This window comes from Lytechinus variegatus, chromosome 3, assembly GCF_018143015.1.
Source record: "Lytechinus variegatus isolate NC3 chromosome 3, Lvar_3.0, whole genome shotgun sequence".
NCBI lineage: Eukaryota > Metazoa > Echinodermata > Echinoidea > Temnopleuroida > Toxopneustidae > Lytechinus > Lytechinus variegatus.
This window is the reverse complement of record NC_054742.1, coordinates 22,690,165-22,717,941: the sequence shown is the minus strand read 5'-3', so window position 1 is coordinate 22,717,941 and position 27,777 is coordinate 22,690,165. Positions and strand designations below refer to the sequence as shown.

General features: G+C 34.2%; 1 protein-coding gene across 2 annotated transcripts in view; it reads right to left on the bottom strand.

The window, feature by feature from the left end:
* The window catches only part of LOC121410527 (peptide methionine sulfoxide reductase MsrB-like), a 30,249-nt gene extending 4,475 nt beyond the window's left edge, over positions 1 to 25,774 (bottom strand). The window contains exons 1-5 of one of the 2 annotated variants that reach the window (XM_041602679.1): positions 25,747 to 25,774; positions 4,218 to 4,323; positions 3,590 to 3,667; positions 2,838 to 2,866; positions 1,671 to 1,768 (exon numbers count right to left, since the gene is read on the bottom strand). In XM_041602679.1, the coding sequence (XP_041458613.1) occupies positions 1,671 to 1,768; positions 2,838 to 2,866; positions 3,590 to 3,667; positions 4,218 to 4,323; positions 25,747 to 25,759 (324 nt within the window). In that variant the 5' untranslated portion in view covers positions 25,760 to 25,774. Of the gene's footprint in view, positions 1 to 1,670; positions 1,769 to 2,837; positions 2,867 to 3,589; positions 3,668 to 4,217; positions 4,324 to 23,851; positions 24,127 to 25,746 lie in introns of those variants that run through there. The other variant, XM_041602677.1, reaches the window with a different exon arrangement.
* Between the last annotated feature and the right edge of the window lie 2,003 nt (positions 25,775 to 27,777).

The window sequence follows — 27,777 nt, the reverse complement described above, 5'->3', positions numbered from 1 at the left end:
ACGGCCTATTAACATAAAAAATAACTTTCCGTATTTGTTGATTATAACTTAAAATTCATTTGTTTCCCTTTTTGAGGGGATGAGGTAAATATCAGACAATAAATCATCAAACAAAGCTCCATCTATTTTACAAGGCCGGCGGGAGCCTCACGCACGTGCGCATACTAGCTAGCCAGTCTGAGCTCTGTCTCTCTGCCAGAGCTCTGGGGGACAATTCGCTCAGTAAAGGCCTCAATGATGGTGATTTTCTGTTTCAGACAGAGTTTACATTTCGGGTATATTATTCAAAACTTCCAATAAAGTTTGATGATTTCTTCATTGTCATGTATATTTAAGTTATTAATGAATACATTCCCACCAAATTTAGACTCCCCCATGGAGAAATGCAATTTTCGTAGAAGTCTGCGTTTTCAAAGAACTTCAGGAAAAGTTAGGGTATGTGGGCCTTTATTACATGGCCGAGTACAGGTTATTGTACTGGAATAGGCGAAGTAGAAATTAGATATTTTATATCAAAGTTCAACTCACAGTCACACCCACACAAACACCCACACACACACACACACCCAAGATTCTAAGCATAGTGAAAGAAATTACTTAAAAATCATACAATATTAAACAATGTTAGTAATAATTCATTAATAAGTGAACAGGTATTCCTCAAAATAGATAAAAAAAGTAGCATGTGAAAACATGTAGATAAAATTATTGACAGAGTGGAACATCATAAAATTATGAAGAAAAGACTTGATGGTTTCCAAATATTTTTTTTTAAACAAGAAAATATGGAAAATAAATGACCATTTCATGGATTTAAAGATGCAAAATGTGAAATTTTAGCCACTCCACTTTTGATGATAAAATAATTTTTTCCGAGTCAATAAAGAGCTGAACATTTTTCACTGGCTTTCTTACTTTTCTAACTACGGTAAATGAAAGCAATTCTAAGGAAATATGGTACGCAGGAAGCAATTTCATGGATTTAAAGATGCAAAATATGAAATTTTAGCAACTTTTGTTGAAGGGTTTTTTAAAACCTTAAATACCCATAAAAAATTGATTTTTTTTCTCCAAAATAAACGTAAAGACTTAGGCCTACGTTGCTGAAAATATCCTTTTCAATGTGTGTTCTTTTATACTGGACATGATTCTCAATTGTTATTTTGTATACCTTAATAAAAACAAGAGTAGTGCCGTCATAATGAAAAATTATTTTAAAAATTGGGCAAGCAGTTTTTTCTATCGGGCAAGCAAATTATTTCATCACTTGCCCAACAGGGCAAGTGACAAAAAAAATTTTTGTAGAGGCCTGGATACATTCAAGCATTTTGCAACAATTTTGCCACCCAAATTGAAATTTCAACACTTAAAGCACAGCCTTTACCCTTTTTGTGCCAGCTGGATCTGAGGACAACTAAATCTGAACAAAAGTTTATATCAGTCTAAGTTTACATTTCATTTTTTATTTAATACTTGTTTCTCCACAATTTTCCAAGCTTGACAATGATTATCACATGAAAATCAACAGTTTTATCGTCATTGCTTGAATCGATCTGTACCAATGTTAAAATGTGGAAAAATATTCAAGATATTACAAATGTATAATTTTACATGATTTTTTATAAGTGTAAACTTTTTTTTCATACGCACTGTATATTACAATCCCTTACCTTTGCACATACCACCTCTGTTCTATGCATTCCATGACTATAATCTTCTTTACTCTTTACAGTGCCTTGTGATGCCATGTCAGAAAATGAAGGCCAACCTGTTGTAAAACAAAAACAAATAAACTTAAGGAAAAAAACACTTTATTTGAACAATTGTGGAAAACTCTAAAGCAAGAATTCACAAAGGTGGTTTTAAAAAACCCACTGGATTAACCCATATTCAGAGCAAGTTTCCTGTATAACTTATTAATTTACCACGTATACTGGTGTCCAATACTGATCCATGACTTTATCACATTGCACCTAATTGACGCCTGTTGCCATGGTTAAGCACACTATTTCATTATTGAGTCCACTGTTTAAAGAGTGGACTCATTAATTCAAAACAGTGGACTCATGAATAAAATAGTGTGGATAACCATGGCAACAGGCATCAATTTTTGCACACTGTGACAAAAGTGTGTACATCATTTGACATTTTTCATATACGCGGTAAATAAGCATAATTTATACAAGGAATCTACACAGACCATGGGTTCAACCGATGGTTTTCAAATTGACCTACATGTGTATTTGAGCCTAAGAGTATTTTGTTTTGGATTTGACTCTTTGTTATAAGATTAAATTTTCTGCTAACTTATAAGCAAATTGCATAAATTACATTTGGTTTTAAATTACTGAATTCATTTGGGAAACATTTCATTCCTAGAATGGCATCATGCCAAAAGGATCTTAATCCAGATAATTTTTGTGTGTGTGCAATTTATGGAATTTAAAAAGCTTTTATTTGATATCAGATGGTGCAAGGGGCCTGTAAAGAAATTTGCTGCATATTTTTGTCAGGAAATATTAAACACTGATAAGATATTTCCTTGCTGTGAGGAGAGCTCCCATCTTAATTTCTAAGACACCATAGGGGTAGGGTGTCGGGTTATGAAATGGGTTATTGGTATATTCAAACACAAAGGAAGTTCATAAGCTGGCGTTATATAACCTACTGATGTAAGCCAAATATATGATAGATGTCAATTGTGAGAAGATAAGAATTGGGTTATGTTGTATGTTCACAATTTCCCACTGAATATTGCAGATTTTCAGACAAATTGAATTTCCTGAAATTTCTTTTATAATTTAATACAAATGAGGACATAACAATTAATATCTCACCTGACCCTGAATCAAATTTATCATCAGACCTGTAACAAAAAAAGGTATGACATGATATTCAAACAGTCTTTAAAAAGGTTTCATCTGTTGACAAGTTTTATAAAGCTTTCTACACAAGTTCCCTTTTCCCATTTATTTAATCTTAGTTATAATCTTACTTCATCATGTATTTGATTTATTTATTGTATAGATGTATACCTGGACTCTTCCTATTATGGATGTATAATTTGAATGGTTTTAATGAAAAGTAAACTGATATTGAACTGAACCGTTCATAGAGTATATGTTTCATATGAGCGATTCATTTAGTTGAACTGAAATGTATCTTTATAAATCATACATAAAAACTCTTTGCATTACATACAAGCTGTCGCAATGTTCAAATCGTAAAAAGTTACATTTCATAGGCTGAAAAATATTTTTGCTATTTCACTTACATCCGGCACAGAAATTTTAAATGTTATAACATAAACCTGCCATACAGAATACAATTCATTAATATTTATAAAGGAAAACATATTCCTAATCCTTCATATCAAAATAGATTTCACAAACACTTCCCCTTTTCTGCACCATAACAATTCACAATAATCACATATCCTACATGTATTTTTTTACACCATTGTAATAATCACTCTAAATTGATCACTTTCATCTCAACCCCTTTCAATACACAACAAAATGAATTATTTGTTCTCTTCCAAATTTATTTTTTCTGAAATATTCAATTTTTATATAGATGAGGCACTTACTTGAAAAGGATGTTGTCACAAACAACGCAGTGGAAGTTTCCATCATCTTTCAATTCATAGTATTCACCAGAAAATGCCCTTTAGGAAGAAAAGGAAGGAAAACATAAAGCAATAACTAACAAATTATGCAAATACACAATTAACTCTGTTTAGTTTACCAGTATAATTGATTTTTTTACAAAAATTCACATAAAGAAATGCCAAAATTTTACACTAAAAATGGTACTCCTGACTCCTCACTGCCGAGAGATGATTATCTGTATTGCTACCATACACTTCTAATGTATACTGTAGATAAATTCAATACCATCTCTTTCTTTCGAAGAAAAAAGGGGGTTTGGAGGATTTATCAACTGTTTTCAAATAACCATACATGTAGTTTCAAAAAGTAAATTAATTTGATATTCTGACTTAAGTTAATCAGATGAGTACACATCGCTATTAAGTCCTGAGTAAACATAATTAAATCTGTTTGTTTGATAGTCGGCAATGAATTTCATGGTTAATTGACATCACTTCTATTCATACGACAGGAGCTTTAGCCAATATATATATATATATATATATATATATATATATATATATATATGAGCAATACATTTCAATCTACAAAAGGATGTTTCAATACCTTTCTGTGCCTTTCTCTTGTGTACATTGGTACTGCAAAGGAGTAAGTTTCTGTTTGAGTTCCTCTTTATCAACCTTCACCTCATAATTCTCTGGCTCAGTGCTTCCTGGATGAAAAAAAAAGAAAATTATATTTCAGAATTTCTATGATACTAGGACTCGGGAGTAATAATGGTAATTCTTTGTATTTGTGTGTTCCATGTTTTAATGAGTCATTTCTTTTTATGAAACAAAGACTTTTCATGAGAAAATTGTCTAGAAGCAGGACCTACATGTAACATATTCTAGAATTTTCATCTTCATAAAGATTGATTTTGTAAAAAAAGGGGGGACATTTTAGAAAAGTATACATGAATTTGTATTTTTTGTTTTAGTTCTGTGATTTTTGTAATTGATGCTAACGTCATATTAGACACATTTTTTCTTATAAGTTTCTCTTTGTGTACCATATTTGTTTTTTATTGTATTACTTTTTTTTTGTTGTATGCCACACTCTGTCTATTCCTTATGATTTCAATCTTTTATATTGTAAAAACTTTTTGTAATTCGGCTCTGTGCTGTGATGAAAGTTTTTTATCTAAATAAACCATTTTGAATTGAATTGAATAGGAATGTATACATTATACAATTCATGTCACCAATTGAAGATGTTTTGCATTAAAATGGATCTCTACACCACACACATGTAATAATCCTAACTTTATAATCTACAACTTGGAATGTAATTTGTATTTAAACCATTAAAATTCGAGTTCTGTGCTCATTCCATTTGACAAAAAAATAAGGGTCTTCAGAAAAACCAGCAATAATTGATTACATAATACAACATGACTTCAATGCTGGAGAATTTGTAAATTATACTTCAGACAGACATATAATCATAATACGGCATGCGTGATTATACCCTTTAAAAATAACATTCATTGTTTGGCCTTCAAATCCACAGCATGGAATATTATTGATTTCTTCCCACTCTTCAGAGACCATACACCACAGACCTAAAAATGAGATTTCTTCTCTCTTTCATGTACCAGGTACATGTAAATATTTATTCCAGGGGGCAGAGTGCATTTCACAGACAATTTGTAAGAGTGCTAGATGGAAGTACTGTAGACAGAATCACGAAGTAATGTCATCACCAAAGTATGATGAATGAAAGGGAAAAAGAAAGAAGTCATGCAAGTAAAAGTACTGAACCTTTCCCAATTCTTATGAAAACAAATCATAAATGTTCACGATTTTGCTAATAAATTTAGCACATGCTATCGTTTGATTATCAATGACTTTATGTGTATTAAATTGCATGTAAAACATCCATGTAAATGAATGTCTATCGGCCTCCAGATCCTTTCAATTCACAGCCATGTATATTTAAGCTTCCAGAAATAAATTACATCAGTCTCATTATTGGATTTGTAATGGAACAATTGCATGGTAATTCTTGTATCTTTCCAATTGCATGACAAGAATGCAGAGGGAGTGAGCCAACTCCCACACCCAAAAGGAATTCTGGCAATGCAATTATCAAATGGTTGCTGTAATTTACAATACATTTAAAGGCATCTGGCCATGGCGGCACTGGGTCATGAAAATGTGGCATTCAGGATAGCATCCTGGTGTTAAAAAGTACATTGCAGACTGAGATTGGGAAGAAAACGCACACATGAATAAGGAAGCGCTCGTGTTAGACATTCAAGCCTTGGCATGATGGTGCTAGCGTCAGATTATGTATTTTTTAATATTCTGAATTGCCCAGGGAATACATGTCTGGAAGATGTATTGAAGAAGACACAGGACCATGGAGCATTAATTTCAATAGAAAGGAGGCTGAAAAGGGGAAGGCAAAAATAATTAGTTATTTTCTCTCTCTCTCTAAGCTTGCTATAATTAATAGCATTGAAACCATACATCTTTAATATCTGCATAGATTTGAACGACTGCCTGGAGATTACACCAATGAAGGGGAAACATAGACAATTTTCACTGTTACATGCTAATACATGCCAATATTTATGATGTAGGCCTACAATGCATTCATCAAAAACTTGACACTTGCCCAGACACAGGAACGCACATGAAATGTTAGGAGTGCGGCATTCAATCGTGAGGCATGGGGGGGGGGTATCAAATATTGGACAGCAATTTTGATGTACCATGTATCAAAAAGAGTAATGAAATGTACTAAAATTTAAGTATATTCCACTATTTTCAAATGATGCTAGAAAGTCTGACAAGATGATTCACATCCTACATGTTTTGTATGGGTTTCAACTTTGAACAAGGAATGTGCATGATAGAGAAAGACACTTCCTGCCCTGACATGTATTCTTCTCCCCAATCCATCAAAAGTTCAATCAACTGAACCCATAAAATCATACCTCCGTGAAAGAAAAGAAATTATATAAATACAATTTAAGGGAGTTGAGACGTATGTATTATCATGAACAATGAACATATATTAACCATAATGTTGGCCCAATCGAATAATTTTCATATCATTTTGCTTATTTTCTCAATAAAAACAGGAAATGGTATTACAAAAATGTGGGCCTTCTGACAAGCATGTCGTAAAATCATAAAGATTTAGAAATGAAAGCAGCCTTCTAGAAATAAGCTAGATCTACTCTACATCCCCCATCCATGAAAAAAATCCTCCAGATAAACAGATTCTCTGATTCCATCTTTCAAGATAGCTTCATTCCCAGTGGGAGTAAAAGAAGCAAACAGCTGTCATCCTGAGTCTACAAATGACGTCTAATCACGCCACTCACTTATGAACACATATCACCAGAAAATATGTCAGTCATGAACATTGGCAATTCATGTATGGCCAGTCTAGATCCCCAGTATTGTAGGATCAGAATGAATGCTTTCTCAATACCTTGGATGAAGGTGCAATATGTAGTAAACTACATATAAAACTAGAAATAAAAAGAAATGGTACAAAGATATAATCATTTTTCTTTTCATTTCACAAGTCCTTGTTTTCACAATTTTGCTTTTATTTTCATGTTAAGCCATGGCGGTATACAAAATTGCATTTCTTTCACCATGCATTATAAATGAAAATAATACCACTGACATTTTTTTTTTCATTTTATTGTGAATATGAATGATTTTGTGCATATTTTTGGTGGATTATATGAAAGTTTTCAGTAAAAACAATGTAAGTTTTCAATATGTCAAGGGGAGTGCCCCTGCCCCCTCCCCCTGCATACAACCATGATTATAGGCATATATTTCACATTTCTGAATAAAGTAAATCATTGAAACTGATTAGCATCATTCCAAACAATGAACATCATTAAATTCAGTATCATTAAATTTGATTCAAAAAGAATTTCATAACTCATGTATTACCTTCTGAAGTGAAAAAAACAAGATTAATTTTTATTTTTTAAACATTATGACCATTCATAATAAAATCATGTTCTCCTTCATTATACATTGAAAGATAGATATAGACAGTGTATGTTAATTCACTATCCACTGCTAGGCCTACATGTGAACAACAGCTAAATCCATAATAAAATGAGAAATAGCTTGTGCAAATATTTTCTTTTGGATATTAACACTGAATCATTGAACTTCCCATAAGAGCAAATTAATAATGGAAACCAGGTCAAGCATGTTTTGAGACATGATCCATCTATACATGTAAGCTGTTATTTCCAGACTTCATAAATTCAAGATCGATTAATGTCATAGTATTCAATAACAAACATGAGAAATCTAAATTCATGATCTCTGATCTCAATCCTAAATAATGTGGAGATAACAATGCAATCCATTTAAATCCTTGGCATAAGATTTAAAGAAAAACATACAAATGCTTTAAATTCAAATATGAGTAAAGGCCCAATACTTTTAAAATAGAGAGGAAGATGAATTGTTGTTAATTCATGCAGTTCACGTGATACTTGAGATAATCATTTTTCAAAAATCTCAAATACATGTAACTTAGGTTTTAACACAACATTGAATAGGGTATTTGAATGTTCTCAATAAAGCACAGATGTCCAATAAATGCATCCCTTGCTATCCATTTTCACTGGTTGGCGCAACCCAGCATGTTACTTTAAAAGTTTCTTGACAAGAGTAGAGTGGATTGAATTAGTTGCACAAGATGTGCTCTCGTATCAAAATGTCAACTCCTATCAGAGTATCTTTGGCCATAAATGGATTGTGATGAAGGCCGAGTAAGAGAAACTGGAAAGGAATGACGTTTGTTATGTCATTCAAAATGTCTTTGAACATCATAAAGAAATAATTTCAGGTCTTGATTGCTAAATTGGAAATTTGTTTACAGGGAAAGGCTTATTATCATTGTATGATCCAAAGGTAGTTGCACTTTTCTTTCCTCTATCGGCAGATGAGAAAAAGGAAATATCTATTCAGTAATGGAATGAAAATTATTCATCGTATTGGCGGTACAGAATGAGATGATGGATAACGATGGCTTCCAAATTATATCTGATGACAGAATAGATGTGAGAGATGAATCACAAAGGTTCAACGATGAAAGCTCAAATAGAGAAAGAGGAATGTGAGAAGTATGCAAGTTTAGTACTAAAAAAAAGAATGGAAATTTTTCATGGCATCAAGATACGAAAGACCGATAACAATGATAATGTCAGTCAGTAAGAGAATTTTATTTTACTTTTGTCATCCTCCACTTTATACATGACTGAACACCAATATGCACTCTATACAATTCTATAGATGACTAAATATTATATAATAATCCAATATTTGGATAGAGAGCAGTCATACAGAGATCTAATCAAACAACAACAAGCAATTCCCTCATAAGGTCATAGACATGTACTTAGGGTTGTAAAAACCAGAAAAGTAATTGGTTCATAATATTAATAACCATGTACATGTATAAAAGCACAGAATATTGCATAAATACTGCATTATGATATGAATTAATGGAGTTCAATACAGAAACCTAGGAAAGATGATTATATTACACAATAAACAGAAAAGTCATTACTCATGTTATTGAAGTATTGTTCCTTAAAAAGCATTTGGACAGAGCTAAGTTACTTAAATTGTTTGTTGCATGTTGCAACATCGCTTAATAAAACATATTAGTCTACCTTTTGAGTTTTTAGAGTTTATTTTGTTGCAATTGTCTCAAATAGTTGAAGGGTACAAAACCCTTAAATGTAAATGGCTGCAATTTGTTCAGAAGTTCTTCTTACAGGCATTTATCAGTTCTTAGATGTAGTTCTATTAATACAAATTACAGTTCTCCATCTGATATTAAGTACTAATCATAAATGTAAATAATTCCAAACAAGGACTTAGAGGTCATAAATATTTTGATTAACTTTGGATCCCTTAGATTTCATTTGAGCCTCTAAAATTCCATGCAAAGATGATCCAGCTTCAAACACAAGAAAAACATCCAGATCCGAAAGCACCGCCTCCAGGAATGAAATATAAATCCTTTGTATAATGGATTGGTGTCACATGACGCCCATGGTGCATTGCACACCAGGTAATTGGACCATGCAGATCTTGACCATCCCACTCTCTAAAGTGGATTTATAATTAAATCAGAAATGGGAGAGATAGCAACAATGAAGATATGTGCATCTCATCACAAACGATAAATTACCTGTTACTTTATACTACAAACCCTAATCACCACTTGCTGAAACAGATATTGGTTTGATGAAAGTGTGATGAAGGTTTTTTGGTAATGAAAGTAATGATCAAAGGATTGCGAATAAACTACTGTATTGTAGTGAATTTATCCGTAAATATATAACTTTCAATGAAGCTGTGATATGATGCTTACTCTATAATCCCCTGATTGGATAAAACTAATTTATATTTCAGGGGGATTAAACAACTTTCACGGTTTCTGTGAAATTAATTAATGGTTTATTAAGGGGTTTTGGAGTTATCCTCTACAAATGGGAACGGATATCAGAATTTTTTTTTAATTCACATGCTTCCATTTTTGTCACCCAAGCTGTTTAACCATTGGATCTACCGGTTTAAACCATGGATTCAATAAGTTAATATTAACAATAAATCTACTGGTACAACCAAGGAAATGTATGAGACTGGCTGTGAGGAGGGTCATATCATGTAAAAATATAGGTGTGATTGAGGAACTTCAGTGGTGTTATCAAGAGGAAGATTGCTGCGGGTGAATGACTTCTCATCTCTGTCATGTTACTAAAGTAGTATGGCTATACTAGTAACTATATCCTGCATTCTAGCAGAAAAGAGGACTCCTACCAACCACCCAAAAGAATTTACAATCTAACAAAAGATCACAAGTCATCTAACAACTGTCAAAACAGCAGTGAAAGTTCAAGCTCAGCAGGTGCTTCTTCATCATTTGGAGAATCAGGAGAGTCTGTTCATGCATGTATAAGATGAAGCAAGCAATCATGTCTTCTCTCATCTTGAAGTCCATATATTACAATCTTGCTCAGGCTTTAGTCTGATGTTGGTTGCCAAAACACTAACGGACAATGAAATGTAAAGTGCTCAAGATCGGATAGATCCTACTCTGTGAATTGACCAGCTAGCTATTCTGCATATAGGTCAAGATTACATTTTACTATGTTTTGAATGGTAAAGTGAGCCAATTTCACCTTCATAAGAGAACTGGTTCATTATTTTCGGATTTTATTCATGCTCTTGGGATCAGGGGAGTGTTTCATAAAGAATCTTGTCAAAAGTGAAAATCACTGACAAATTACTATTTGCTTCATAAAACTGGTAAATAATGGGCTGGTCTTCAACCCTTCAGCTCCACCTGATCAAGGCTCATGTTATTGTGGTGTATTGAAATAAATAAGATACATCTTGCATAATATTGATGATATAATCTATTGATGACTATAAGGCATATATTTAACACTTCACATTCATGTGTTTTTATTGCAGAACACTATGGTTCAAATCACAGCCCTACCATATCAATTTTCAGTTTAATATCTTGAATAATTTTCCCTTTAGTGGATTTTTTGGATACATTGTATAAATGTATAGTGCTATTCAGCCTTGAATGTGAATATTCTTATATCAAGGTCATTTTTTCTGCATGTACAAGGCACATTTCTACATATACTAGTATTATGGTACAACACAAATTGGAATATTTTTGAGGGGGAGGTGGCAACAGATTTACAAAGCCAAAGTTCATTGCAAAATATATATTTCCGAGATATTGGCTGTCAAGCAAATATCTTGAAAGGATTTTTTCAGCAATGTTTTTTAAAATAAAAGTAGGCAGGATGTCCTTTCAAAAGTATATTCCACAATGAAATAAAAATGTTTATGATATAAACTGCTTCTGAAGTAATTATGTGAGCTATTTACATTCACAATCTAATGCATAACTTCACTACCACATCAGTATCAACATAGTCTAAACGCAGTACACTTAGGCCGTGTTTATGCTTCCACTTTTCAGGCCAGAATCAGCGTTTCAAAACGTGATTAGTCCAAAACACGGTTGCATCCATGCTTACTTTCATTTAAACGCTGTTTTAAAACGCCGATCGTAAACTCACAAAAAGGTGCGTTTGTAAATGTCGTTTGACCAGAATCAGGCTTTCTGGGGAAGTATAAACAGAACCACGATCGTAAACGTGTTTAAATGACGTCATTTGGTACATGCTTTCGGTGAGATGAAAATCCACGGGCAAATACAGTCGTATTGCTCCATGTTATCTCCACGTAATAACAACAATCAGAAAAAAAAACTTTCGAAAAGAGGCGCGCTCAATTTGACCTCGCTTTATGATGCGAAGCCAGCTGGTGATCATGATTTGCTCTGAAAAGTTAAAGGATACACACAAAGAAAATTCACGAAAGAGATGATTATAGACAAATAATATATGAATGGAAAGGTCTTGTCTTTTTATACACAAATATGTCACTAAAAAGTCTTACAGATGTTGTGGAAATGCAAGAAATGAAATTAATAGAGACCCTTCTCAGCCCCCCAGCCGCCCCCAGGCAGACATTCACGCGATCGAAAACAGTCGAGAATAATGACGTCACATGATCGACTACACACTATCTCTCTGTGCATAATACACTGATACACCTTCCTGGTCTCTATTTTTCTTCGAATTTACCGTTTTCTTCATGTGTTGTGATATCCGATTTCGACATCTTCAGACTATAAGAGAACCAGAACTGTGTTACTTTATCCATTTTTATTGAATTATGAACTGGAAAGACCGATTTTGTCCACTCGACAGTCTTCGTTGTGTTGCTCTGATTCCAAGCTGTACGGTCCCATTCACTTGATGCCGATGCAGGTTACGCTGCACTGTTTGATCCAGTCAAAATTCAAGGTAAGCATGTTTGGAAACTGTAGTCTGTACTTGTTCTGACGATGCATTCAAGTCAGATGACAGATACAAGTCTGATATAATTTTAGAATCATGCATTTTGGCATGACTACTATTAAAATTAAAAAGTATTTATTTTAGAAATAATGTTTTTGCACAATTCCAGCAGATTTTTCTTCACAAAGACTTCAGTCAGATTTCTAAATAAACTGGTCAGGACTCAGGCGATTAAATTATTTAGGAGCATGAGCACTGGCATGGACCATGGCTGAAAATATGCTGTTTCAGAGGAATGTTTGGCATTATCGTAGTTTTTGTCACCAGTCCATTCACTGCCGTTTATTTCGTCAACGGCGGTGATCCACTCCCATTGACTTTGTACACAACGAGCGCACAAACACCAAATTTCACGATAAGGCCGAATGTTTTCACGATAAGGCCAAATGTTTAAGTTTTTATTATACACAGGTCTAGTACCCAATGCGTTTATGCTCAGGAGGGCCCTGTATCGTATACATCCAGATACACAGAATTATATCGCCATAATGCCGATGTCATGAAGCAAGACAAATTTTCAGCAGTGGTTACCCTGATCATGCTGATTCCTGGCCAAAACTAGAGTCTGGTGTTTCTTTCTGATTAGAGTGCTTCTACATATGAATGCGTAGTGCCTTCAACATAAAACAATGAAGATAAATGCACTCTTTGTAATGACACAGAGTACCGTACCTCAAGTGATTCACTACCGCTAAGCGGTAAGTAGAGTGGGGCCTACACAAACATCACTTGAGCGTTGAGGTAGAGCACCAGTGTTCTGAGTGGAATTTTTCAGGTGTCTAAACCTACTATTATTTGTTGTTGACCGGGAATTACATGCCACCGCACGTCGTCAATCATCAAGATAATGAAATTCATACTTTGATTTGATTATTTAAATTATTTCTTTATTTTTTCTCTCTTCTACACACAGATCTGCACACTTGCTGACTCTGGTGACTTCTGGTCTCTGCTCGCTACTTCAATCTGGGAGATTCCATCATGTCCTCTTACTGATTTGGATATAGCCATTTTTTTCGTCACTCTTTCCAGGAGCTACGGTGCAAGTTTTGGACTGATAATGATGCAACAGAAAATTTATCTTTATCGATCTTGGAAACGATTTTGAGCACAGTTTTGGAGAGAACTAAAAAAATTGACTTGGACAGGAATACAGCTTGTCGAAAATAAGAACACACAACTTAAAACGAAAAAACAATTTTAATGTTATTAGGGCATTTTGCAAGAAATTTTCTAATCAATCACACGTCCCAAATCAAGGATAAGTCCTTTGATTAAAGACAAACATGTACATGTAGTTGAACTGCTATTGCAACTCGACCTTATTACGCTTGAATTTGAATTTAAAACTTACGCTTGATTTGCAATGGAACATAAGTTTCTTGCAGTGCCCCATATTTGTGTTTTGTTATCAGATATCTAACATGCTGATTTTTCTCGAAAGGTATAATATATTTGTCCTTTTAAACGGTATTTGAATATGGGTACGCCTTTTATTTGTTTTCCACAATATTTATTGCATGTACATGTATGAACAGAAGTGAAATATTTATTGTGAAGCACTGAATGTTGTGTGCTGTTGTGTGATGGTTCATCATTTTTTTTGTTCTAAGACTGTAAGCCTGGTGGGTGTGAGGAAGTGGCCTGGATGAAAGAAAAGTGAACATGTGCCCAATTACAGATTTGCATATTTTAAGACAATTTTGTTTCTGGATAAATATTGCTATGCATTCCCTACATTAAGAGTAAAGGAGAAGTCCACACAATCAAAAATTCATTTGAATTTAAAGAAAAATAAGATATTGCAGGAAATTTCATAAAAACTTTGATTCAAATTTATATAATTATTACTCTAACATTGAGAAATTTTGCCTAATTTATAAAACGATGATATGCTCATCTGTGTCGATGTGCAAATTACACTAACCGTTATGTCACACGCACTAAGTTCTTTTGTATTTTGTTGTTTGATATATTTACATGACATGTAGATTTGATATTTAATTTTCTATTTATTTTCTGAAAAATTTTCAGAGGGATTTTAATTCCTCCAAATAACATTAGAGTTACAGTTCCGTAAATGTAACCTATTGTGTTCGGATGAAGAAATTCCTATACTCAAATCTGCAAAGAATTAAAAAACAAAATGCCACAAAAAAATTAGAAATGAATGTGATGTGAGTGACAACACTGATTTGCATATCATTATTTTGTGACTGTTTTGAGTAAAAACAGCAAGGGAAATTACTCTATTCAAATGATTTTTAGTTGATGTGGACTTGACTTTTAACTCATCCTGTACCCCTCCCATCCCAAATAAGAGTAGAATCTAATCAAGAACTTGAAAATCAAAAGCAGCAATTAAATAAGATTTGATAAATACAGGTCTGAATGGGATTTCACAAGAAAAAAAAAGCTGGGTAGGGACGAGAAGGAATAAAAAAAAAATACCCAATGTAACCCGAGTTTTGAACCAGGGTCCTCGCACACGACAAAACGATGGCCAACACGTTTGGCCACAGACCATTCCCTGCATTAAAGTGGGCTTTTAAGATATATGAAACAAAGTCCGCTCGCCTCTGTGGGCTAATCATGTTTCGGCAATTCAACTGCAATTTCAATCATTTCGCGATGGATATTGCCATGTTATTTTGTGGTTCCTGACTTTGTTACGTAATGAAATTTCATGATTTTTTTTCAGTCGTGACGAAGAATGTCTATGCTTTATATTGATTATAATATCAATTTGTCGCAAGTGTGATTTCTAAGTGAAAATATGCTTTGTTTATTCAAATATATTTCTTGAAAAAAAAAAATTGTTTCTAAGCTAAATATCGGTTACCAAAATACGTTAAATGTGCACTTTATTTCACTGTTCAGTAAATTCAAACTTTTATCTATATAACAAGACCAATCTTGTGAGGAATAAACAATTCTAAGAGCAAAAAACGCTGATTGGAAAGATCGTCTTCAATGGGCTGCTGTCAGCTCAGCTCACGCTCATTGTGTGACGTCACTCAGCTGGAGCTCGCAAGAGGACCGATGGAAGGCAGAAATATGGCATGAAAATAAATCATTTTTGAGAGCTGATTTCTGCAAACTCTAATGACTATTTTGAAAAGTGAAGTTATAAATCTAATTAGTAATACTTCCCCTTTACAACGATGACCACAAAAAGGCATTATAAAATACTTTGGATTCTTCGAGTGTCTCCTTTCAGCATAAACAGCACTCCTAGAACCAAGTTTACGATCGGCGTTTTGAATCGACGTTTGAAATCGCTGATTCTGTCCTCGCAATGGAAGCATAAACACACCCTTAGACTATCAGCATAGAAAAACCTACAGATACTCATTCAAACCTGTCCTGCTGGATAGATCAAGTCCCTGAATATAATTGAAAAATAAAGTAATTAAGATACTTGGATAGTACATCTAGCCTTTCATGTAACTAATTAGTGGATAATTATCCTTCATAGTCACTTAGGATGAGACATGCTATACAAACTTCTCTCTTCAACCCATTCAAGATGGAGTATTGATTAGAAGGGAACAACATATTTCACACTGCAGGTGTTATATTAATGATGACTTTGACATAGCACTTCAGAATCATATCCAGTATTAAAAACTAGTACTTTGCAATGTGGCATTCCTGTTTGCAATGAATCAATGTCCAAACTACATGTATATTCTACACTTTAAAAAGTCTATTCTAACTTGCCATCTTTTCAGTTTTGAAAACAAATGAACATTTAAAACAGTCTTGAATGAATTAATTACCCCTCCTCCTTCAATGCTTCTTTGATCATACTCATTGCATTTTTGGAAGGAGAATTTTCTCTAATCTGATCAAAATAATAAATCATGTGTAGGCCAACAAATGTACTATGAAAATATGGCAAAATGTGAATCATCTTCCATTTCTGCCTGGATCTAAATTTGAACAACAAAAACTTCAAATAGGATAATATATGGCAGTAACTAGTGCAAAATTTCAAATTAGATAGTAAATACTGAAGAGTAATCAATACATGTAGTCCCTTTATTTCTATTGTTTGTTTTTCTTTCTTCCTGGACCCCAGTACCTGAATCTGGTCAAGTTTGGTCAAGTAACTATGACATAGTAGACTTAACAAATATGTACATGTACAATATTTGATTTATTAGGACTTTAGGAGTTTATAATACAATGACCTTTAAGGCCAAGAACTAGGTATTTTCGTAAGGAAGTGCAAATAAAAGAGGACTGACTTTGACTGTCAGAATGGCCATTAACTGTCTGGCAATTCTGGGATGCTGATTTAAATGACACATAGGAGAGCAGAAATGTCATCGATTGGAACAAAAGTAGGACAACTGTCACTCTTCATGTCTAACTACAGTGCACCATCTTATACTGCTGAAAGTACAGGGTGCAGTCATCGGTCAAATTTGGGATGGAAAAGAATCTAATAAAAGTATTTCTGCATGGAAAAGAAGACATTAAAAATGTTGACCCCTTTCATATTTTTATATAACTACAAAACCTGAATGAAATCCAAAGTGCACTTTTAAAAGTAGTTCACTGATCCCCATTGGGTCTCCATCTCCCCCCCCAACAAAAAAAAAAAGTAGGATCAACTATATACAGTTTGGGTTTTGAGATATAAAATGTTCATTTTCATCTGAAAATAATATAAAATATATTTAGAATCAAATGAAAGAATAATTTTTGTTAAGTCTACCCTCAACGATAAGGTTGTGTCCCTCTGTAACTCTCGAACAGATATTGAAACTAGAAAGACCTTTGATCTAAAAAGATGAGACAGATGTTTGATGTATGACAGAAATATGGAAGAAAAGTATAGAAGATCAGCCAGTAAGTCTCACGGGGTATCTATGGGCCCATGTATTGTATCTCAACTGGTCTAACTTTTCAAGAACAAACTGTATGTTTTGTTGCGAGATTATAACTGAAGCCAGATTCATCCAGTGTATTGCAGTAGGTGAAAATGAGTTCCTGATTCAGCTCTTGATCAAATAGTAGAACAATGCGCTTTGGTTGAAAGACCAAGCAAAAATGGATCTAGATACAAGTCTATTTCATGCTCAGAAGAGAAACAAAGACTGAAAATAAAATGTACTGACGAGCTTAACCATGTAAAAGAAAAAAAATTATTTCAGTAATTTCTTACCCATAAAAAAGTTTCCCAAGCCTCATTAATATAATATCATAGGGATTGTTATGGGACTAGATCTCTATAGACCTCTATATGAACCGTAGAGATTGTATCTCTATGTTGGAACTGAAAACTCATACAATAGCTGGTTTCAGACCGACTCGAAGTTCATCAGTTCCAGTTATTTTCTGATCGGGAAATTTACCCCGATCACAAAATACCAGGTAATATTGGCAACGTGAAAGTAAATAACGCAAAATCTCCCTGAAAGAAAATACCCTCTAAATAGTAGGAACTTGTCAACGTTACCAAGAACTTTCACAGGATTTTCCAAGGTCGCAGGTATTTTGGCAGTGTGAAAGCAATTTACAGGAACTTTTAGCCCAGTGTGTAGTTGGGCGTGGCGGCGTGGGTGGCTGCTGAGCTAGGGATTTCGAATCTTGCGCCTTGCTTGCTTATCAGACCATACTGCGCATGCTCGTAACCTCAGGAACTTATCCCGAAGGATATGTTTTGGGGCGGTGTGAATGCAGGAATAATTAATGGATATTTTTTAGCCTTAAAAAAACCTCGTAATTTAATGGGGATTGCTATGATCGAGGCAGTTTGAAACCATCTAGTATTACTCTCAACAGATTTAAAATCACACTTTTTTTAAATGGAATAGGTTAACATCAGCTGTAGATGGCAAGTCAAACAGAAACATTGATCCCCTCTAATATATGACCTCTGACCTTTGTCGGTAGATTACATTCCTCTCATTCCACCCCATACCAACCATGGCCTAGGATATGATCAGAGATATATGATTGTTGTACCACTCATAAAATGGCCAAATCATGAATCACTCACTATCTACGCATACGTGTACTACCACATCTTCTAGATAATATTCAGACCTGTGTATGTCACACAACAATGACAATTCTACTAATATTACTATTACTTTCTATTATTTTATTTTTAATTATTTGATTCATTCATTTTAATTTAGGTCCACTATATTTCAGCATTACAAAGATTGGAACAAAACATGTCAGTCACAGCATTAAAATCATAGCAAATGACATTAGTCAGTCTATAGGACTATACTGCATTGCAAATATTGAAATTAACATATTATGAATTTGGTGCATTGTTGAAATACATGATTTTATTAAGCATATCCTCCTTTTCTTTTTAATTCAGCATAGGTAAATATATCTTGTTCAACATAACAGGGAGGGGTATGAAATGTTCCACACTTTTTCCAAATCAATGAATTTGAAGGTTTGGCCTATTTCAATTTAAAAGGCACTGTTGATTTTTACCTGATGCATAGAAACCTTTGATGTGACCGAAACATGCAACAAAAGAAGTATACCCCACAGAGCCAGACTAGGTAAACATAAAGTTACTTAAATTGGGTATTTACGAGGACAATCAGTTTCAAAGCAGATGTCAAGTAGGTCAGAGTAATTGGTGTTAGAGTTAAAAGTTCATTCTGGAGAAGATTTAGAGAAAAAACTCTTTAAAACAATAAAAGTGATTAAGGAACACTGTTAAGTAGACTTAAATACTTTGATTTTGCTGTAAGGCATTGATAACCAAAGTGATAATAAACTGACTTCACCTAATTTTTCTGCCATCCTTTGCAAAGATTGTTATTGATAACCTGAAAGTTTGCAAGAGGCTTGCAAGGTATGACTATGAGTACAAACTGATCCATAAATAAATTTGAAATAAACAACAGCATAACTTACAGTTATCAGTGTAGGGCTGGTGCCATTGGCACAATGATATGTAGACAATACAGGGATAACCTTTCAAAACCTAGTTTTATACAAAGTTTTATCACATTATAATTCACATTTCCTGAATTCTAATATTATTTTACAACTGCCCACACACAAAAGAAAACAATGACCTTTTGTACTTGACAATAACTATATTAAAGCTCGATTGAGCAATTTTATTCAAGTTTACTCCTGAACAAATTTGATTCTGGTGACAAAAGATCCGGAAGCAAAGTCCATGGCTGGAAGTACCATATCAGAATTCATTCCAAGATTCAACACAGCCAATGTACTTTATAAGCATGAATGGGTGTGAGGGGGGGGGGGGGCACACTAAAATACCAGGATATCACTGCATATGCACGACCCCAAAAAAAAATTGTGAAAAGGGTAGCTTTTTTTTATACAGGCATGCTGCATGTTTAATGCTTTTCAAGGAAAACACATACAAAATGAAAAAGGTAATATGCTCATTATGCTGTTAATCTCCACTAAATCAAGTCCTGGTTCTTTATTTACTTGCAAATCGGTGGGGTCACAAATGGTGCGCCATCGCAGTGAATAGGCAAGATTTCTAACATGGGGTCAACATCGCAAATAGAAGCAGGCAGTGCTAGTGGTACAAAAATGAAAACCACATGGCAAGAATTCACCAAAAACAGTCTAAATTTCGCAAAGAAATATGTGGGAAATTTTTTTTCCTACCTCCTGGACCCTAGTTAACAGCAAATCCAGTTGAGGCGCATCGGCAAGCACTGAATAATCGCATGCATGCGTTCACTCTTAGTACTAGCTAGCACACGCAACAACTTTTCCATGATGCAATGCAAATTTCAGCCTATTCGCTACAACTGATAGATAGCGCATCGTATTATGAATCCAACAAATTAGGGTATCTTTTTCTACAAGTTGATCAAATTTTCCATGCAATATAAAATGTCACTTGGAAAGAGCAACAACCAACCGGATGTTGATAAACAATGATGAATATATGCATGCAAACCTCCTTGTTATGTACCCCAATATTTTCTTGCTGCACTTGTAAAATATAAGAAATATTAATATGAATGTAATTTTGTTTTACAAAACACATTTTTAAAAATCCCGATCTAATCTGGACTATTCGACAGTGAATTCATAAATGGGGTATACTACAAGTTTAAAGCCTCTGTCATCATGGCGTTAAAATAATGAGTTTTACATGGATCTTCCCCTAGCAAAAGGGCATTCCTCAACACCATGATAAACAATGACACTGCAATCTCAACTTTACAATTGACTATACCTTATGACAGCTCAGTGATAAGAGCACTATGGAAATAATTGCATCCTTGGCCTTTTATGTCACAAGTGACATCTCCATGCCATTCAATAATCACAAAGATGGTTACATGTACCATACCAAGTCTTTCTTTGATATATCAATATGGACATCATAGAAGAAAAAAACTTTTGAATGACAAAAGTACTTTTATCATTCATAATTCAGAGCAATGCATTGATTTTATGGAGTTCAAGATCACACTATGAAGTTGGGTCATGTACTCTTCAGTATCACAAGAGTTTTTTAAAGCCAATGCATGAAGTTGAAGCACAAATACACAAAGAGAGAACACGATGGACATCCGGCGTTCAATTTAATCATGTTGACTTTAACAAATTGTTAATGATGTAAATTCAGGGAATATCATCAGCAAATAAAAATAGGTGTAACCTCTCCCTTCCATGACAAGATTTGATGGATGGTTATTGACGTTAACTGATTCAGGGAAATATAATCCTCAACATGCCTACTACTACCTGCTGTAAATATGGTCACTAAATAAGGATACTAAAATGAGGGATGGTGGAAGAATATTATTTACAAAAGCTGCAGTGGTATTAACCCAGTATCATGCATCTTGACTAGTGAAGTTTGGATCTGTAGAAACGTTTTCTTAATCCTCATCCATGTAAGACAATGATTTTTTTAAGACAGACTCCGAGGAATGGTAATAGATCATTTTCAGCCTCTGTCTTAAACTAAAGGCCAATACAAGGGCTACATACAGTTTAAAGTATAGAAAATGTTGTACATTTACAGAATTTAGTCTATTTTGTTTCAAACAAATACCGGTAAGACTAAAACATCTTGACAGCCTCGAAGAACCTTTCTTTTTCTGTATTTTTTGCAATATTATGACCAAGGAGATCCCCAGATTTACTTGATCCAGGTGAGTTTATCATGCATACATGTAGGCTCCATTATTCAATCTATTAAAATTTTATTATTTCACAGATCACAGAAAATATACATTAATCATGCAGATGTGCAAAAATGTCCCAGGCCTACAAAAAGTACAGCGTGCTCACAATCCAATGTATGAAATTTAATTGTGAAAACTGTGAAATGCAAAACAAAAAGGTATTGATACTGAATCAGTTGATACAAACTGGGGTCAGAGGGCTGTACTTTTTGTAAACACACATCAGTTGCTAACCAACCATTCTTAACTAATGATGGCTTGCTCCATCAGCCTCACGATCCAGGCCTATTGCTGTTCTGCAATGCTATGTCAATATTAGAGGTTGGGCCAGACAAATATGTTTAAAGAGCTTGGTAATAAATGCCAACATCACTTTAGAGGAAGTCACATCTGAAACAGCTCACTCTTAATCACATGTACAAGGAAACCCTCAATATTCAAACTTCCTGGTATATGTTCATTGGATATAACTTTGGAATAGTTTGTTTTAAAATGCATTCATGTACAAAACTTCTACTTCTCGACTCATAAAATAAAAATGTATGTGTTTTGATTTCTAAAACATTAATAACTGCTTTGGCGGCACTGTACCGGGATGTGCTGCTTTGACAATCCCCTATATCAGACCCCAATTTCAGTACTCTAGAATCTCTAGATACTCATTTCCACTCAGAAGCAAAAGCCGTTCAGATCCCCCCCCCAACCATGCAATAGGATTAGGTGGAGCAGGGATGGTCTCCCTGTCCCTGGGTGGAGGCAGTGGTCGCCGGGGGGGGGGGGGGGGGGGAGTCAAATGTATTGCTGTACACATGCGTGGCCAAATTATTTCCAAACACCCCCTAAACGAGTTTTTATACACAAGTCACCTTGCTGGCTACTCAGCAGCACCCATAGTGCCTGTAATAGTGAGGCACTGACTTTTTCATATGGGGTAATCCAGGCTGGAAACAATTTGATGAGATGAAGAAAAATCAGATAAGCTAACCAATGAAAATGTGATCAATATCACACAAGGAATAACAAAGTAATGCCATTTTAAAGATTTGCATAGTTTCCGTGAAACAGTTTAATGCATGTCCTCATGAATATTCATTGAGCAAACTGATGATGTCATATCCTAACTTGTTCTTTTGTATTTCATTCACTGAAATTATGTTTATTCAAATTTTCTTCTCCTAGAACTAAAAAAAATAGATTGACAACCGATTATAATGTATGAGATATTCATTGCTGCAACTTAATTTATTATAAGGGAGACAAATCATACACACAATGAAAATAGGAAATAATCATGACTTCACAACATATCATCAGCCTACACAATGAATATTCTTGACAACATGCACATTACTGTTTTCACAAAATATTAATTTTTCACTTCAATAACTTTGTAATTTGTTATCACATTATGATGAAATTTTCAGGATTTTGCTTGGTGAATTTTACTCTTCTTATTACAATGTAATTATTTTTCAGCCCTTACCCTTCATCAAAGAAGCAAGGGATCTACTTTTAGTGGAAAGAAAAAACTATTTAATAATTAATAACTAATTTGTGTATATAGACATGCAGTATGTATAAACGAAATGAATTCATAAATATGGGGCCACAGACACCCCCCCCCCCCCTTCATTCCGCAGCCACAGCCACCAAGTGATAATGAAAAAAAATAAGCATATATACATGTAGCAACACAATGATGCAGATATCTGTGCAGATATATTGGTCGGCATGAAAAGACTGTAATAAGCTCTCTAAACAAAAAGGTCAGGTAGACCTGTAACAAACGGACATAAATACATAATTCATCATCAAAGATTATCAACATCCAGGCGTTCAGAAGAGAAGTAACACAATTTCAATACATTCACTACTACATGTAGTACCATGAACCACTATATGCATTGGCTACAATGCAGACAGACGAATGCATCTCTGCTATCAAATCAATCCCTTTCAATGAAGTAAAGCAGCACATCGCAATGTGGCATCAAATAAAAACAACTAATCAATAATGTGCAAGGTTTTTAATCTGTGAATAATGAACATTAAAGACTTACTGAATTTTCTTTTTGGTGTAGGTTTCCCTCCATCGGGCACTATATAACGAAACATACTAATTCACATCAGTGAGGAAACATTGACTTGCAGTAATAACTAAAAGGCTCCTTTCAGGATCGTGTGCAGGAGGAGGAATGACAGATCAGGCTAGCCAGTGAGAGAGAGAGGGAGGGAGAGATGAGCACTGGTGCGTGGAGGTAACAAGAATTCATTCTGTCTCTCCCTCTCTCTCTCTATGCTCTCGGGGTAAACACGTACAGTGTGCTGCGTGTGTCAGGATTGTGTGTTCGAATGAGAGACACACAAGGTGATATTTATTAGGCCGCGGACTTGAGAATGAGAGGCTGGATGATGTAAGGAGGCGTTCAAGGGAGATGTGAAATGATAATTAATCTATCTTCACACCTTCAAAATTATCAAGATCTGTTGCATTATTTCAAGGTATTTTTTGTACGTCTTTTCATTCCTTTTATTTTTAAAACTAAACTTGTCAACCCCTTTAAGAACAATATGTACCATTTCCCTGTGCAACACGACTGCCTGACCTACATGTAACAACACAAATGAAGACAGGATTCCAATAATTTCAAGTTCATTCATTAATTTAGTGGAATGGAATACCATGCCACTTTAAATAGTTCTATTCAAAGAGACAGCAGGAATCTGCTATAAAGGTGTTATGCTTTCTTCAGCACCCACATTGTTTTGCCAATGGGAGTATTGACAATGAAAGATGCTTGTGGTGCCTTTTACAATTACATCTGTGTACCAGGATTTTAGATTTACATTTGTTATCCATATTGCACAAATTACTTGTTGCTATGTCTGGCAAGCGATGGGTCTCTGAATAACTATCTGATTGTTTGAATTAAATAAAATGTTAGTATTAATCATTCCCCCACTATGATCAATCTGGTCAACAGTTATATGTGGCTCTCTCTGGTTCACTTTTCAAGAACATAAGAAAATAAAGAAATAGTTCCATTGCATTGACCACACAGAAACTCTAGACTTGAACATTCTAATCATTCTCCATTGACAGATTTTTTTTCATTGTTATTTCAAAGGTCTCTTTTAGATAAGATTTTTTTTTAGGAATTCCCAATGCAAGACTAATGGTCAAACAATAACTCTTACTGTATACACCATGTGCCGAAAACACATGATTTGGTTATGAGGAAATAATAAGGGCTAAATATAAGGCAGGTTCAAAGTTACTTTTCAATGAATGTCACTTTAAAACCAGGTAGCAATGATCAAGTAAAACTAGCCACGTATGGCCAATAAACGTAACTTGAGTGATTGATAAAAAAACACATATTCACAATAGCAGTCAAATACTGAAACATATTGGCCCGAATTCACAAAGGTAGTTTTGAAAATCCACGGTTGAATCCATGGTTTATGCAGATTTCCTGTATACATTGCGCTTAATTTAGCAGATGATGCTCAGCCATCGCAACAACAGTGTAGAAGTGTAGTCGCTCTATAGGGCTCACATGAGTATTACAGACCCCCATTCACTCACGTGTTAAATCATAGCTCATCAAAAAATCAATCCCACAATAAATTTTGCTTTAATTCTCTGACATTAGTCACAATAAACAGTACATTAAGACTTGATATGTTAATCAGGTATTTGTCTAGCTCAATGAAAAGTTAAATGGCCTGAAATAAGTCTAACCATAATTTCAGCCAGTTCATTGCCAGAAACTTGAGTAATATTATTAGAATTAAATAGAAAAAAATGCAGTGTAGCCTCCTCACAGGACTTAATTATGAAAGAGTATGAACATGACATTGTTTCTATCATTTACATTTTGATATACAAACATTTTGTCTATTCTTAGTGAACTATTTTAATCACAAAAGTCATGATGTGAACTTTACTTACGCCTGTCCAGCATGCTTTGCGCGCAGTTGAATTACTCTCATGTGCCATAACTATTCAGAGAGAAACCTGTAGACAAACAAATTACAGAGGGCAGCATTATAACCTAAAGCAGTACAACCATCCATCATTCAAAAGCTGAGCTAGAATTGCTGTGTGCACAGATTAGCAGTGCTGATTCTAATAACATGCATGTCAGGGTACATAATCAGATCTAAAAATTTTCTCTCAAAATTCAGTTCATCAGGGAGTTAGCTCTGGCTTGAAATATCTGAAGTGATTTCAGGAGTAATCATTTCATTTAAAAAAAATAAAAATAACAACTTGTCAAATCTGTGATTCATCTAATTCTATATTTGTTCTGTACAAAAAAGATATATCATTAAAAACTCTCTTATGAATTCTTTGACAAATTTTGACAAATTCAATATCATTATTCATTAACATAAATTTAAACATATAATTAGGGATTAATCATGATCCGTCTAGGCCCTAAGCACCAGTGTACATGTACATTACATTGTAGAATATGAAATAGACACAAATGTTCACCCAAACATTTCAGCTGTTTCTGTCATATCTTGATTGTTCAGGGCCTTTAGGCACCTGCGTTGACTTAGTAACTAATTAGACATTAACACAGAATTTACCCACTTCCATTTATCTTCTTCATCACAGATAATATAATTTTTTAAATTGTGAACTCTATTCAAATGAAATAATTGCACTGTAATAGTATTTCACCAGTTAATACCTCAGTCAAATTTGCTCTACGGCAGCAGTACGGCAAGTAAAAAACAGCCATTTCAAAACTTTTTTGTGCAAGCTTCATATACCAGTAGGTTGTTTAAATAAAAATCAATCAAACGGCTGTTTTTTTACTCACCATAGAGCTGCCATAGAGCAAATGTGACTAAGGTATTGAGTATAATGTGTGAAGTGTCAAGGGAAATTACAATAACTTCTAGATAATGCAAGAATTTGCCCTTCTCGGTCGGTTTCTGGCTTTTGATTAATCTGAATTGAAACTGCCATCACCTGTAGGTGGTGGAAGCTTTGAAAAAGAGTTCTTTGAATGGGTTAAACAATGAATCAATTGCATTGCTATGTTAGAGCAAATTATCTGTTGTTAGGCATACTTAACCACACATCCCCACTAAGAAATTGGCATAAAAACAGCACCCACACCAAGGAACTTTATCTGGTTCCAGCGGATCTGATTGCAATTTATGAATTATCAAAGTCTTTTCAAGCCTGAACAAGTTCTCATGAATATTTATTGGTATTTGTTTTACTAGAGTACATGGTAGAAAGTACCCATAAATTGTATGTACATTTCAGTTAACAATTGCCATATCTCATGGTTATTCACACTACACTGAAACTGATCCAGTAGCCTAGCGATTCTTTCACTATACGAGTCTTTGATTATAAATGGCTGTACAATACATAGTTTGTAGGTATTGGTAATATAAAATCTCAATATTCATCAACACTATGACAGATACCTAGACCCTTCAGGCAGTCTCAATGTAAGAATTGGCAAATGAGGACCATGCAGGTTTCAGTTCCTATACAAAATCCTTCCTGTCATTTCTAACATATTCCATGCTTGAACAGAGATGCCTTGCTGATTTCCTGATTCTATTCTGTACAAATCTGCTTTACATTGCTCAATGAAGATCCTGCTTAATATGCAAATAAAAACTTGACAGAAAAGTAGTCAAGGAAAATATACATACATAGCAAAGAAATTCTACAAATGTAGGTTTGGAACAGTGAGTCTAATGGGTTCCATGACACTTGCGTAAGTTCTACATACTAATCGAATGACTAACTTCAACTCCTGGATTAAACAATATTATTATTACTTATTAGTTATACTGCGCTTTTCCAATTTGGCCCAAAGCACTAATAAATCAATTTATTATATAGGATAATATAATTTCAAAACTATAATGTACAATGGACATGGTTTTAAATGCCTTTCTGAAAATTGCTAGTGTTGGAGGCTGTCTAATTTTAAGTGGCAAT